This window comes from Pipra filicauda, unplaced genomic scaffold (genome assembly GCF_003945595.2).
Source record: "Pipra filicauda isolate LSUMZ 115617 unplaced genomic scaffold, ASM394559v2 scaffold157_size4220110_pilon, whole genome shotgun sequence".
NCBI classification, from domain to species: Eukaryota; Metazoa; Chordata; class Aves; order Passeriformes; family Pipridae; genus Pipra; species Pipra filicauda.
Genome location: NW_024104073.1, coordinates 1,856,106 through 1,871,984, shown reverse-complemented (window position 1 = coordinate 1,871,984; position 15,879 = coordinate 1,856,106). Strand labels below are relative to the sequence as shown.

The window sequence follows — 15,879 nt, the reverse complement described above, 5'->3', positions numbered from 1 at the left end:
ATTGACCATTGAAATTTTATGATGTGGCATTATATGGGCACCTCAGGAGATGTCAGAAGAGTTTAGATCCTTTATATTGCTGGCATAAAAGTCTGCATTCTAAGTTAAAATAATGGATAGCAGTAGCAGGGTGTCAGGCTGGAGGCAGTTCGATACTAGAAAGGCATAGAGCACTTTGCAAGCAAGTTTCAAAACTATCTGCTGACAGATGAGTTTGTCTGTGATCAGCAGCTGAGAGCAAGGCTCTGTTCCACCAGCGCTGCTGGCTCGGCAGGAGGCTATCTGGGCACACACAGCATCCCAGCTGGCTCTGGGCTTTGAGCTCATTGCACAGCTTGTCCCAGTCCTGCTGCTCCCCCTGTTCAGTCTCAGGTTCTCCTCACCTCTGCACTCCATTTCTAACACCCACCTCTCCCAAATCAACAACCCTCCTAGGTGTCATATCTGCTTTGGCCCTTCTTTTGTCCATGTTGCCACACTTGGGCCAGGCTGGAACTGCAAGCAACACATCTTCCATCATTTGTGTTTTCATGGTCTCATCTCAGAGCAGAAAGTTGTTCTGGGACATCAAGAGGATCCTAATAATTATATTAGGAAAGCAGCCATGAGTTTATAGTAGTCAGCTTTGTACAGATTGTGACATGAAGAAGGGAGGTTCAGGCTAAAAGGGATCACCTATCTCATGAAGTCCAACAACTCAGAATCCCAACAAACATGCAGTGGATTCTCACACTAGAGACCTCAAGGGATTGTCTCTACCTATCACAATTTTTGTAGCAAAAAACCAGCAGCCAGAACTATAATGTGCCACAAGAAGAAGAGAAGGTGACCAGGGGCATTGCCAGTGTCTGTACCTGGCAAGAGATGTGCTAAAGGGAATACTCAGAGGACGCTACAGAGCCCATCCCAGTCTAAGTCAAGATGGGTGCAAGCAGAGTCATCAGGAAATGCATGTCCTCCAGAGAGTACCACATCATAAAACCATAGAATGGTTGAGGTTGGAAAGGACCTTGATTATGTCTAGTCCAGCCTCTTGGAGGTCCGGTTAGAGCAGGTTGCATAAGGCCTGCTCTACTTCAGTCTTAGACACCTCCAAGCATGGAGACATCACAACCTCTCTGGGCAGCCTTTTTAGGGCCTGGGCAACCTCATCTTGAGAAAAATCTAAATCGGGCTGGGTCCCTAAGAAAAGGTGATGTATACCACATACAATGCCTCATGATAGTCACCAGTGGCACCTGTGACCACCAGTGATCCCCAAAGGGGACTTATGCCAGACTGCCAGCTCCCTCGGCTTTCTCTGCAACTTAGAAATATAAGAAGAGGGAACGTGATCTAGAGTTGCCAAAGTGGCCTGGATGTGAGCCAGCAGACAACTGGCCACAAGACTTGTCAGACAAAGTGCAGTGTGGTAGTGGTGAGCCTACACACCTGCACTAGTTGAGATATGTCTGTACCACTATGGGACTTTACAATTACAGTATTCTCCATCCACATTTCAACTACGCCAGGTACCCACCACTATGCCAATACCAGAGCTATAGGAGAGATCATGTAGGATGTCACAGCTGAGGTCAAACAGGCCTTTAACATTTACAGCTTTTCTTTTACTGCAGAGAAATCACATTATGTATCTATATAAATATATAAAGGTGCTCCATATGTTGTTATTTCTCAAGAGTACCTTCAACTTTAAGTCACATCAAAGGCTGGGAAAATCTAACTTGCTCATGAATCTTTTTGTTCATGCTTTCATTAGGATGAAGTAGTCCAAGAAACACATTCCTGAGTAAAGCAGCTCTTTCAACATTGTGAGATGAGGTAAAAAAACAAACAAGAAATAAAAGCATTGGAGGGAATGGGGAGGGAATAGATAGGAATCCTAAATTCCAATTCACCTCCAAAAGTCAGAAATTATTCTGTGCACCTGGTGCAGTTGTCTGCTATAGGGGAGAGTAACTGGGAAGCAAAAGATGGAATTGGTTTAACAATTTAATGATGTGCTAATAGACTACACATTTCTTTGATAAGTTGCTCTCTTTAAAAATTGCCTAAGCTTTTCACAGCAATAGATTCCTCTTGTGGATCTTAGAGACTTGTAACAAATGGTTGCCTGATTATAAAATTATCTGTAAATACGGCTTTGTAACATTTCCAGCAGACTTCCCTGCTCTCTGTTGGCTCTTCATCTTCAGTGCAGAAACACATGTAACATTTATAGTGAAGGCAGAGGTCTTGCAACTCTCTCCAAGTTCTCTAATATGTTACAAAAAGCCCAAATATTTCTGTTTGTGCAAAGCAAAGCTTTTCCTAAAATTGTGTTCACTTACATACATGAAAAGGTACTCTGTGTGCTTATCAAAGGGTTTTTTTGTTCATAAAACCTTCAAAGCAGTGAAAAATCTTCCATCATTATTTTGTTTTTGTTTTCTTGCCTTCTTTTGGTAAGTCAAACTCATTTGGTAAGTCAGACCTGATCTCCGCTTTCTACTTAGCCAGTTGCCTACTCTGAGTGTAACAGGTACAAATTGATTCAGTGGCATCTTGTGAGAACATGAAAATTTTAAATACTGAGGGAGAGAAGAGGCTGATTTTAATTTGCTGCTGAAGATATAGTGAACAAGGTGATCCATTGGGCCTTTTGGAGAGAAACAAATAATGAAGATAAATGCAGTAAATACTTGAAACATGACTTTGTAGGAAAAGCCTGAGAAAAAGATTTCGAGTTGGACTCTGTGCTGTTATATCTCAGGCAATACATTTTATATGGCATACGTAATGCACATTAAAAGACTTCATTTGGTGAGTTGCACTGACAACTGGCTTTGTTCACCTTTGTGCTTATTTAAAACAGGTTGTTCCATGCAGCTGTTAAAGAAACTGTGCATGCATACACACACACACACATACACACATTTGCACACAGGCTTTTTTATTACTTCTTAGATCTTTCTAAATAAGTCATGCTGCCTAAGTTTTATTTTTCTCTTTGCAGCATGAAAATTGCCCTATGTTAGAATCTGCTGCCTTTTATGGAAGCAGGATTTAAAACTTTAACAAAAGCATTTCTGACTTTTTTTTTCCTGATGCACACCCCCACCCCCTTCCTTTTAGTTTTCTGCTTTCTTAACACTTGTGTATATCTTTCTGATAGCTGGGAAAGCTCAGCATCTCCCATACTGGTGCAACTCCCTTAAGTAAAAGTGATTACAGCTGAAGCAGGACCCATCAAGGTTACTGTTTTGTAGTATGATTTGATCACTATTTTGTTAATAAGCACCAATAGTCTCATAGAAGCCTGCTGTGACCCTTTGACCAAAGCATCTCTGGAGCCAGGGGAATAGGTGTCCGGGACCTCAGGGAAGTGCACGTGGTTCCTTGCTGCACTCTGTGGACCTGCCATTGTTAGTGCTGGCTGCTTCATCTACCTGTGCTCCATCAGAGCACCCTGCTAATGCTGTCTTTACCTGCTCTGGGCTCCACCCTTGTTTTTCTGAATTACTCACGTTTGATGTGCTAGGTGTTCTTGTGGAAAAAATAGGTGGAGGACTGAGCTCCTTTCAAGGCCTTGAAAGCCAGGAGAACCATGCCTGTTCTCAGTTTATACAGAGAGAATTAGTCTTTTGGGAATGTCTTGGCCTCTTTTGCTCAAGGTGGGTCTGGGACATGAAATTAAGCCTGACTGATTTTCACCTTTGTGTTGTTTTTGTTCTGTTGGCCTAAACCTGTCTCCCTGCTACTCCTCATCCTGAGGGACCTTTTAGGTCCCTCAGTTCAGTTCTTGCCCTGTTGCTCTAACTCCTGCTGACCTTTTCTGCACTTGCTTTTCTTTTGTGCTTCTTCTCACTGACCCCTCCTCAAAGCAAGGTAATACAGCGACTGATTGGGGTCAAAAGGCACCTGAGTCCTACACCTTAACCTAAAGGTTGCCCACTTCACTTCTTCCTATTTGACACATCACTGAAATAACATATTTGATAGAGTGAAAAAAAACTGGGCAGGAAAAACGAGAGAAAACAGACTCCAAAGAATTGCTGCTTCATTTTAGCATCAAACAACACAAGTGACGGTGTCTGGAGTCACCATGAGAGGGTTTCAAACATGGGAAAGTGTACCAAAAAAAAGAGTGAAGAGGTTTCAAATCTGGATTTAGGAAATAGCACCATTCATATCATTGCACACATTGGGATAGTCAAGCATGAAAAAGCTCACACAGCTGTACAACATCAATGGAACTTGAGAGCAAGACTGCTCAGGTGTAGTCAATATAAAAACTCATCTCTGTCATGCAGGGTCTCAGACACTTCTAGAAATACAAGGCATGTGTGCACTTGTTTATATCATACTTGGCCACCTCAGTCACAACTTGACATAAGAATAAAACAATCACACCTACAAAAGCGGACAAAAATAAATAATCTCATGAAGATTCCTTCACGATTTTTAAACATGGCTTCCTGTGAGTGCCATATTCAGTGACTTAGCAATAATGAATCCTTAGTAAATTTTTCAAATGCTGTGGAAGAGCACTCAGTGGCTGCATTTATGAACTAAAGAGGGACTGATAGATTTTAACAACATCAGCACTGAGTAATCCCTGTTTGTCACACCACATGCTAATATGTCATATCTCAAATCTCAATCTGAAAGGCTATGAAGGTATTTTCATCAATTTTTAAGACACGACCCTGAACACAAAAGAGGGCACACCTGCCTACCACATCCATCTCACAACCCCACCTTTGCTAGTGCTTTTTGCCCATGTATTCTGGAGGTGCAGCATAAATGAGCACCTCTCCCCCGATCAGAAAAAGGAACAAAAAACAAACCCGTCACAACTGTGAAAAAAACCACCAAATTAAAGCCCCCTACACCTACACAGAGCTTTTTGACTACCACATAGCTACTTACAACAGCTCATGCAATTCTTAGGTTTGCTGATTGTATTAGATTTGTGTCTATTGAGAGGCATTATAGAATAGTCTGCACCCCTCCCCAGCCCTCCCACAGGGGCTAAACTTGCTCAAGATTTGAGCCTGCTATTTTAACCTTCTACTTCTAGTTGCTTAGAGCAGGATCCAAAAAAGACTCCCATAGATATCTGGAGTGCAATCAATGAAGACTTTTAAAAGGAAAGGATAAAACAAACAAAACAACCCAAACTAAACCCAAAAACAACAAATGCACATATAAATTTGAATCTTCACAGACACCTGATTTTTGAGCAGATCTGTATTTGGCTTGCCCAAATGTGCTGTTGCACATCCTTGGTAGTCCCATCGTCTTGTCTGAGCTGAAGGTAATTTTTCACCTGAGGTTATTTGGGCCTTATGACATACTTGTCTTTTGTTCTGAGGACCAGAGGTATGGGCTGACTACAGCCATCACACAAGGATGTTTCCGTTCGAGGAAACACTTACAAGCAGTATGACTCTTGCACCAGCATCCCTGTGTTACTTGCTCCAGGAGTGGCATATCTGGTTTTATTTCTCTCCTCAGCCTGAAATAATTCTAGCTTGCGCTACCCCTTTCCAAGATGATGTCCTGACCTGTTGAGTGTTTGAATGGTGAAAAAAAGGACAGGGAAAACTCAGGTTGCAAGATGGAGAGCAAGCAAGGAGAAACCGGCCCAGTTTCATACAGTGAGTGTGAATTAGAAGGTGCTGTGCTTGCCTTTGCCTTAAAATGTCTTTCTACCACATCTGTGTTGCTCTCAGAATAACTGCAGAGCTTGACTTCCACTGAGCATACAAATCACTTTAAAAATCTTATGGTGACATAAGTGCAAATGATGTCTCAAGCACAAAGAGGCAAAAGTTTACAGCCTCGCTGGTAGTATCAATAAGCAATACTGACTAAAAATAATTCAAAATACAAGGGCATAATTAATCTGTAGAAATTATGAAAAAAGAGTTGTTAATATTATTATTACTACTACAACTGCTATTATTATTACTATCATGAACCAAAATGCATATAGAAGTTATACAAAAATATAATCTTACAGGAAATATGTATAAGTTAATTTTCTGGAGAGAAAACTCTCATGCAGAAGCTATAAATCCACTCAAGTAACTGCTGTATGTAATACCTTTATATATGCATGTATAAACTTCTACAGGTATATGCATACACACATTTCAGAATTCCTGCTCTGATTCTCATTAATCCCATTAATCAAGAAGAGCTCTACTGACTTCAGAGGAATTGCAACAATGCCAGCTTTGTGCTCATAAAATCCAGCATCGGGATGGCATGTTTACAGATTAATTATTTCCTAAGACCTGAAGAAGCTGGATGTAGAGAGCTTGGTGTGCTAATGATGCACACAAGGCAATGATGCTTGCCACCGAAAGCAAGTTGGACCAACAGCACTTGGTCTATCAGGCCAGTCAAACCAGGACAGACTCTTCTCTATTGTAGATTAGCCATGCCCACATCACATGAGCTGTGTAACAACTGCAAGAGGCAATACCCCGTTCTCCACACCACCCGCCTGCCTTCCACCAGTACATACACTGTTCTTCCCCTGCTGTTTTTGGAAACCAGGGTTGTATCCCAGGCAGTAATTTTCAAAATGAAAAAATGTTGAAAGCAATGCATCATTTTAAAACAAGTTAAGTCATCTAGGAAAAGACTGACATTTAAATGATGAAAGAGAATACATCTATCCCTTTCCAGTTCCTCTGAAAATAAACATTTTAAATGGAACTGTACAGGAACTTTCATTCTGTGATATATATACTTGTCACCAAGAGATACTTTTTCAGCTATGACATAATTGCTATCATCAGAAAAGCATTGCTGTCATTCTGCTATAATTTAGACTCATTTTCTGCTCATTTCTTTATCTTTTCTCATTAGGGCATTACATACTCAGCTATGTTACTATTAATCATTCCCTAACATAAGCAGCTGAATAACAGAGCTGTGTGAGTAATTGATTTTTCAGTTTCAGAGCTGAATCAAAAATTCAATAAGTATCAAGAAAAAAAAAAGTCTTTATTTTTCTCTCTCATTCAAGTGAAAAAGGTGTTTCATGTGGATTTCAGTGAAACATTTGTTTTTCTCAAATCAGTAATTTCATTTCCATCTTTGTCATTTTAAGAAAAGCTACAGAGATACATCTTGGCACAATTCACCAAACCAACAAGTGAAAAATCCTTGCTTTTTCAGAAGATGACCAGTGAATTCCTGGGGTAATTTGAATACCTAGACACTGACCTACAAGAAGATTTTCACCTCTTTGGTGAAAAGAACTCAAAATTATATGACTTGCAAAAGTAGAACAATTTTGCCCAGGAAGAATGGGAACAGACACTCCAAAGGACCAGTGATGTGACCAGGAGGGCCTCCTCACAGAGGTGGATTCAGGTCCCAACAGGTTGACTGAAGGATTGAAGGTCTCCCATGGTGCAGGTGAATCATAATCACAAGGTCATTCGATATGGTTCTTTGACTGGCTGGTCTTGTGAATTAAGCCACCAGATTTTTTTTGTTGACATTTATAATAATCTTACACCCTAAATGGCATGTTTTAATGAGTTTTTAAAAAGTTAGTTGAAACACTAACTATGGCAACACAATATGATAATCAGGCACCTACTCAGGTACTTTACAAATATGTGGTGAATTATACATTTTGCATTTCTCTCCCCTCAGATTTGCACAGGCCTTGGCAAATTTCAAAAAACCACTTTGTTTGGATATGTGCACCCCCTGGGTTTTTTATTTCTGTCTTATGATTTTTCCACATATAAGCCCTCAAAAAAATTAAAACTGAAATGATGCAAATATAAAAAAAATTATTCTTCATTGCTGCTGGAGATACTGTGGGAATGAGAAGGGAATGCACAACTTAGCACCCTCTTGGGGAAAGAAGATGGAAAAAGCATTACATCTGTTTAGGGTTAGGAAAGCTTCTATATAACCTCACTGAGTCATAATAACCCCCCTAGTCAGATGACATCTTGAGGTTGTTCACACAATTTAGTGGAAATTATTGGATCATATAGAACAGGTCTTGAATATCAGTAGGGCATTAATGTAAGTAGTAGGTCATGTACGTCACTAATTACCCTGTGCATCTCTGCACAGGTAAACTTTCATTTAAACATAAAGCAAAGATCCAACGTGTCCAAACTTGAGTGCCTATTATCATATATTTATACTTGTAAATAATTGGCATCTATCTAAATTTTTTAGAAATTCACTGAAACCTGGCACTTCAACTGAAACCTGTTTCGAATCTTTCTGAATGAGGAAGCAATTTTCCCTACATGACCCTGATTCAATTCTTGTTTTCTTTGCCTAAAAAAATGACAACTTAAAACGATGGCCTCTGTAGAACTGTGAACTGATATATAATAACTCTGAAACATGCCAAAGACCCTTTAAACGTTAAAATTGTTACCTATTGCACACTGGACAGAGTTTGAGTTCATGAGCAGATTTTGAATGAAGTCATTTTTTCCCCCGTCTGACCCTGGGAGCATTTGAATTGATGATTTTAGCAAGCAAGGTTTCAGGAATAATGAACTACATATAGTTTTGCATAGTAATTCTCTCTCAAGGGCTGTGAAGCTGATGCCTACTTAGAAAAAATTTTGGAAGAATAGCTGAAACAACACATGATACCATTTTATATAATCCCAGAAGTGACTGAAAGACCGGGCAGTTTTGAGGACTATCCAAGTGTAAAGAGATGGATTTGGATTAGTCCCAGTTCACATTGTGTAACACTTGCAATACTTTCATATTGTTTCTCCACAGTCAGATGTGGCTGTTTGTTCTCTCATTTTTAAATTACCTTTGGAGCCATTTTGTTGGAACTTGGGACCAGATTCATTAGTTAAAACATGAACTTTGAACTGTCGCTGCCTTACAGTCAGATAGGGCTGTAAAACAGGACCTACAAAATGGATGACCTTCAGATTTACTTAACTGTGCAGAAATTGTATTTGTCATTGCCAGGTTTTTAAAATTATTTATTTTAATAGACTACCACAGAATTTGTGATCTGTGATCCTGTGAATATATTACATTTACAGAAAATAGCCAGCATTTCCAAACCATACAGATAGCATGTCAGCCTAAAAGAAAAGAATAAAAGCTGTACTGCTGTCCTTGTATTCCAAATTATAAGATTAAAGGTTCAGAGGTGCACTTACTGAAAAGTAGACAGAGAGTGTCTCAGTACTCTACTACAGCCAGTAATGTGCAGTCAGATGAGTAACTACTGTAAGCAATGGTGAATTCCCACAGTCCCATTGGGCTGGCTTTTCCTCTTTTTGGGTCACAATTTGGACACTAGGACACAGAAACAATCACCATATGAGAAAAAAGCCTGAGTACCAATATGGCTAAGAACTCTTGGGGAAAAAAAAGATTGCAAATCTATTTCTGTAAAGTAATTTAATTTCCAGGCTTTAAAGGAATTGCCAACAGATTACACAGTTATGGGCCAAGTGTAAGTATGGGATCTTACACCTCACCCCATACAATATCTCTGTATGGGGCTATTCTTACCACAAAATTTGGTCTTATAGTGGTAAATCACAGAGATGTATTATTCTGAACACTTTATATTTTTGGCTTGATTGTTCTCTAAACGAGTAATTGACTGATGGATACTCTGCTCTGCTGTCTTCTCGCCAGCTTCTTTATTTTGCAGACTTCATAAAAATAATGAGAAAATACAAATTGGAAAGGTAACACACACAAAATCTCCAAGCTGTATTACACTCCAGCCTTTGCAGTTGCTTAGGTCCATGATATAGAGGGAAAGAAAAAGGCAAGCACTTCCCAATGAAAGACTTGGTGCTGCTGTCTTGTGGGAAAAGGAAGAAGGGGAAGTTTGTTAATAAAAGCAGAAAGACATAAAAGGAAAAAAGTGTTTTAAAAACTTGTTAACATCAACACTCTCATTTTTATTTCAAGACGGCTATATGCTTTATTGCTCACAGATCAGTTTCCTTTGCAGGTGATCCAGGCCTAGAATTACATCAGCAGCAGAGCAGCCAAGAGCATCTTTGTGCCAGGATGACCGAAGCCAAGAGGAATGTATTATCACAGACCTCCGAGGGACTTGCCAGTGCATTCCTTGCTGGGGGTGCTGCGATGGGGGAGGCAAAGAGGAGACAATTTTACGTGAAGACTGACAGGAAACTTTTTGGAGGAAAGATCTGGGGTCACAGTCTTGCTGTCTCCTCTAAGCAGATCTAATTATGGCCATGTACTTCAAAAAGAAAGTTTAACTAAAACCAGATTTAGCAGGGCAATGCTTAGGAACTACAGACTGAATCCTCAGCCTTGCCTTGAGGAAAACATGAAATGCTTCAGTGCACTGGGAACAGTCGCTGTGGTTGTAAAGAATAATTTGAAGCAGCATGGAAAGCAAGAACCAATTTAAAATCCTCATCACTTCAATTAAATCTTACAATGAAACATGGCTAAGCATAATATCAATGCTTTAGGACAGACAACACTTAGACACTGGGTGTATATTTACTGACACCTTGCGTGGTGGGGTGACAGAGTCTCAGCAGTCTCACGGGTCGTGGTGGAAATGATCAAACTACTCACCAAGCAGATCCCCCATAACAGAGCTTCAACAAAGCCTTTTTGCCATATCACACCCTCTATTCTGCAACCCACTTCCCGTGCTTATAAAAGAAACTCCCTACTCCCCTTTTGCCCCATTTTTGAAGTCTTTCAGGCTATTTCTTCAATCAGTCCTGGATGGCAGTGGTTGTCACAGCAAGCCTGTTTCTGAACCGTTAAAATCAATGGGAGCTTTCCAGTGCTTTTAATAGCAGCAAAATGTGCTGTCAACAAACGGGATTAAAAGAAGGGTACAAGACAAATTGTTCAGAGATTAGCACCTCTAAAAATGTCAGCATTTTAAAGCTCGTCTCCTAGGTCAATCGAGACGTCAAAGTGTTAAGGTTACACAGAACTCTACCCTTTTCCACCAGAACAAAAAGCCCTGTTGATCAAATGAAAAAGTTTATAATTGATCCTAAAGATTCCCCCCACCCATCGCAGTTTCCTAAAGGGGAAGGTAAGAGGGCTGGGACTAGGCAGAACAGAGAACGATCAAGTACCATTTCATGCTAATCCTGCTTTACACATGAATTTTTGGGGAAGTACCAATAGCTGGTTTAGCTGCAGCCAGCTCAACCCAAACTCAGACCACCCACTCTCTGCACTAGGAAGACTAATTTTATCCCTGAGGCTGCTGCTGCTGCCTACTCTTCTGCTCTCCAGGTGTCCACTGCAAGCCACACTGTCAGTGCAGTTCTGACCAGAGACCCCTCATTCTCCATCTGTCAGACCAGAGACTCCTTACCCCACCATCTGCCACCCAAGGTCTCTGAGAGGGCCCAGGGGCCTCCACCTCTTCTCTGTATTTTTCAGCCTCCTCAGGAGGCTCCAGGAAGATGTCTGCTTTTGCATTCCTGGGAATAGGAGATGACCAAGGACAACTGGATGTTACAGAAACAGCAGCTGAGGTGGGCAAGCACCGAAAAGGGAAATGTAGTCGCATAGAAAAATAGAAAATACTGTCTGTAACTTTCAAACACCATTAGATATTATTATAGCTAATATTATAACTATTATATATACTATAGGGAAATTTGCAAAACACTTCAGCCACCATGTCTGCAGAAGCACCTTCCACTAAAAGTACCAGATTTCTTTCATCTCTATCTGGCAAAGGGTTGTCACTACTCTTTTCCTGTAACATGCCAACTTTTTCCACAATCTTTCTTCAGGTCAGTTGCACTTGGTTTTGCAGAGCCAATACCAACAGCGAGGCCCTCCAGCTTTCTCCCTTTACCCTCCCAGCTGTCTACATTTTGAATATCCCAATGTACAATGTCCACTTTCTTATACTTTTCATGCATAATTATTCTTGACAAATCATGTTTTCCTGTTACTTCCTTCCTGTGTGAGGCTGACGTAACAATTTGTCCCTTCGTAGGAATGGTTTGCTTTCATATCGTGTTGTTATAGGTAGATTAGAGATAATGTATGAAAGTGTATATAAAAAATATTCCAAAGTAAATACATTAAGAGTGTGCTAGACATACATTAGAACTGAGGCATATTTCTGCTCTTAGAAAATTCCCCTTTTTCCTTTGTTCAAACTTTCACAAGACAGCAAAAGCAGATGTGGCCTGCAAAAGTTGATGAGGACAATGGTTAGGAAAGGTTGATAAAATAGTGTGAGGAAAGAAATCACTGAAATTACTTAGATCCAGGACAGGAATTATTACTGCTCTCATTGTAGCAGACTGCTGTGAGATGGCCATCCCACAGCACTGTTCTTCTTCTGGCTCACCCTGTCTCATTAACATTATAACTGTGAGTGCAGCAGAGTGGCTGACGGGCAAAGTTCACCTCTGTGTCCCTTTTCGTTTTCATGGAGTCTACAAGTCTGTTCAGTTCTTAATAAAATAACCCTCAAAGCACCACAGTAAAATGAATTATATACATAGTGGTACTTATAAAACTAGAATGCCTGTGCAGGACCTTGAAAAATGCCTTTGAGCAGGTCAGTTCTCTGTCCCAATATGAAGATTAGGTGAGTATGAGTTTTTTGTATGTTTTATCCTACTGCAACTTAATCTTTACACTTCAAACTCTTTCTTTTTGACAAAATCTATTGTCACTTTGGGGCTTTCTTAAGAAGTCACCCCATTGCTCTTTCTTTCTTTGTGAATATAGCCCTCAAACAATACTACTTCTAGTTTTTAATACTTACAAAGATGTGGGTGCAGCCTCAGTTTCATGTGCACTCAGCAAGCAAAGGTGAGGAGTTGGGATCGTTTAAGACTATATGCTAATAAGTGGTTTACAGCCCATCCTGATTTTGCTAATCTGCTCTGTGAGTGATCTGGGAGGAGGACTCCCAGAAGAGGCAGGGAGGTGCATCTTGGTTTTCTGTGTTTAGCTAAATGCCATATCCTCTGTGCTTGGTGGCTGCTGACTTGAAGCGAATTTTCTCACTAGTGCCATAGACAAACAAAGTGGATTAAATAGCAAACATCAGGTTTCTTGTTTACTTAACATAAATCAACAGGGTTTCAGCAATTATTCCCCTGCAGCCACCAGTACAGAGGCATTGGTGACTGAAGCCAGCAGGCTTAGTTGCTCTTAAAGATCTGTTTTCAGGAGAAATTCAAGCTCAAATTCTCCTTTTTTTATTGCTGTTTTTTCGAAAATGATAAAATGGAGAAAACCTGAAGTTTGAAAGAGCAGAAAGGGTAAGAGAAAAAGCCCACAGAGATGAGACTTGATATCTTGATAGCAGTAGTAATGTAAGGCGGAAATCCTTGTAATCACTTCATTTGAGGAAGTTAGTTCAAACCACGTCATAATCTTAGACTATTTAGTGACCTTCACAAATTGAGAGGGAATAATAAGAGAGCAACAACTGTCAAATTAATGTGAATATAAAATGTAAAGACAAATGTAAATGGTATTTTAATACCACTTTTACTTCTGTAGCATTTTAGTGGCTGCATGTCCACACATACGTGGATATTCAGCATAGAGAGAAAATGGCAGCTATGAGAATCAGATGTGAAATTGCTCTTTACTTGGAAATACAACACATTTTTTATTTTCTACTATGAGAATCAAATTGCTAGGATACAGAAGCATTTTTTTCCTTTAACGTTTGCCAATCAACGCAGGAAAATAGAGACAGAAAAATAACAGCTATTAAACCAGGAAATATGGTCACTGTAGCTCATGTGCCACCTACTCAAAGCTGGTGCTGAATTGAGCTCAAGAAATACACCAAACAATTTCACTCCTAGCTTTTTGCAAATGTCTGCCACAAGCCTGTGGTTTCCTCAACAGCATTTCTTCTTTGAACTTGCCTTAAGTGTTTTTCTCAGAGCTTGTTTTTTTTTAAAAAAAAAAGAAACACAACATCATGTATTGATTTCAAGCAATTTGGTATGAGCATGAAAATTTCACATTGAAAAACTGAGTGCTCAATCTTCACCTAAGGTAGTTATCTTTCTTTTCTTAGAGACACAGAGACTCTTCCCTCAAGCAGGATAAACACTTGGAAAAAACAATCTTGAGTGTATAGACTGTGAGATAAACACTGCAGATACCACAGGCTAGGCACGTTTTGTAAAACATGAAAATATTTTCTTCCACGGGAACAGAGAACTTGCCTGAGGCATGTGTCTTCAAAGAAATTAAAAAGAATGCAAATGGTTTGTGACTTTTCAAGCCTAAATGTGAAGGGCATGGCAAAGTCCCACCACTTGTGTGCTAGTATCCTAATACGTGTTGTGGTTTTCCTTACCCTGTCCTCCTGCTGTGACAACAGTGCTCTGACCTTCATGAAATGTAGCACTTAGCTAAGCAAGCCAGTCCCAAACTTAGCCAACATAAATAACATCTGATCAAAAGCTACCTGGAGGTGAACCCAAAACGGGCATGACTAATTCAAAACAAATCCATTTCTTAATTCAAGTGCACACTACAGGAACATTCAATGGTATTCCTCCAGCTCTAGACTTGCGCAGTAATGTACTTACTAATAACATGAGTGGACTGACATTTTCAAATGGTTTACACGTGAGTTTAGTGTCATTTGAACACAGAAAATACCAGAACAAATCACTGCTGAACTGACAAACACTGGGACGCTGGGTATAGTCTTTGCACTGTCTCAGGTACTCACCTCTCCCGCTCCTGTTCCAGGAGATTAGTAAAGTCATCACTCTTGTTCATGTAATCTGTATGTTTATGTTTCTCATTTTCTAGCTCATAAACTGTGCGACGATGGCACTTTTCTGCCAACAGGAGCTGTTCCAGCATGCGCCGATACGTCTCTTTCTGCTTTTCTTCAAGTCTGTCTAGCTGGATTGTAGGAGATGAGAACAGACTGTTTAAAGGTCTCCTTGATTACTTCATCTGATTTATTAACCAACAGTATTCTGTTTGGTAAATGTGAGTCCCACAGTTTTACATCTTAAGCTATATGTAAAGCAGTAACTAGAAATAAGAATAACTCTCCTGTGAAAGTAATGATTTATCTGGATGACATATTAGCAATAAACATTTGCACAGTTTTCACATACACAAAAGGCAGAACTTCACTTAGTTTGCGGGTAACAAATTTGTTGCAGTGCAGAATGTCCCCTGTGGTGAGGTGCTGTGCACACTTTTTTCATTTCACACAGGAAAAGCTGTAGTTGAGACCTCTGACCCTGGGAGCCTGAGTTCACACACCTATATGGGGACTAGACACCTACATGTGGAGCATAAAGTGTAATCTCAAGGCTGAAATTTGAGTTATGCATCTTCAACACACCTGTACAACTGCTGAGATAAATCTATTTAGATTCAGTACAGATTCAGTTTTACATTACCAAATACAATTCATTATAAGCCTTAGGGTTTTCCCCTCAGCCTGTTTTTTGACAGAAATTATCTTTCTTTATTTGCAACACTTTACCTTTTTTGCCTTCTGTAATTTTTTTTATTAATTTAATTTGCCAGTTGTTATTCAAACAAACACTAAGACCAGGAAGGTGTGTCTAAAAAGATGCTAGGGCACTCCAAACACACCATGGCTATTCATGTTGCTCCTTTTGCTGGTTCTTGGGTGCAGATAAAAATCTCCATCCTCCTCCTTGCCAAAGCAGCCCACAGCCTTTGTGGGCTTCTCTGCTTGCCTGCCCCTGGCAGAACGTCTGGCTGAGCCTGCTCTGCGCAGCTCCAGCCCTTACCATCTTCCTTGGCCCCAGATGCACTGGACAGTTTTTTCACAGGGTGCCTCAGCAAACTAAGGGAAGTAGGAAAGCAGGAGGACTCTGGCAATTTGATCTCCAGAAACTGACCATA

General features: G+C 40.1%; 1 protein-coding gene across 1 annotated transcript in view; it reads right to left on the bottom strand.

Moving 5' to 3' along the window:
* FILIP1 (filamin A interacting protein 1) overlaps window positions 1-15,879 on the bottom strand; it is a 103,658-nt gene that overhangs the window by 27,787 nt on the left and 59,992 nt on the right. The window contains exon 4 of the mRNA XM_039379141.1: window positions 14,714-14,892. Within this exon, the coding sequence (XP_039235075.1) occupies window positions 14,714-14,892 (179 nt within the window). The remainder of the gene's footprint in view (window positions 1-14,713; window positions 14,893-15,879) is intronic.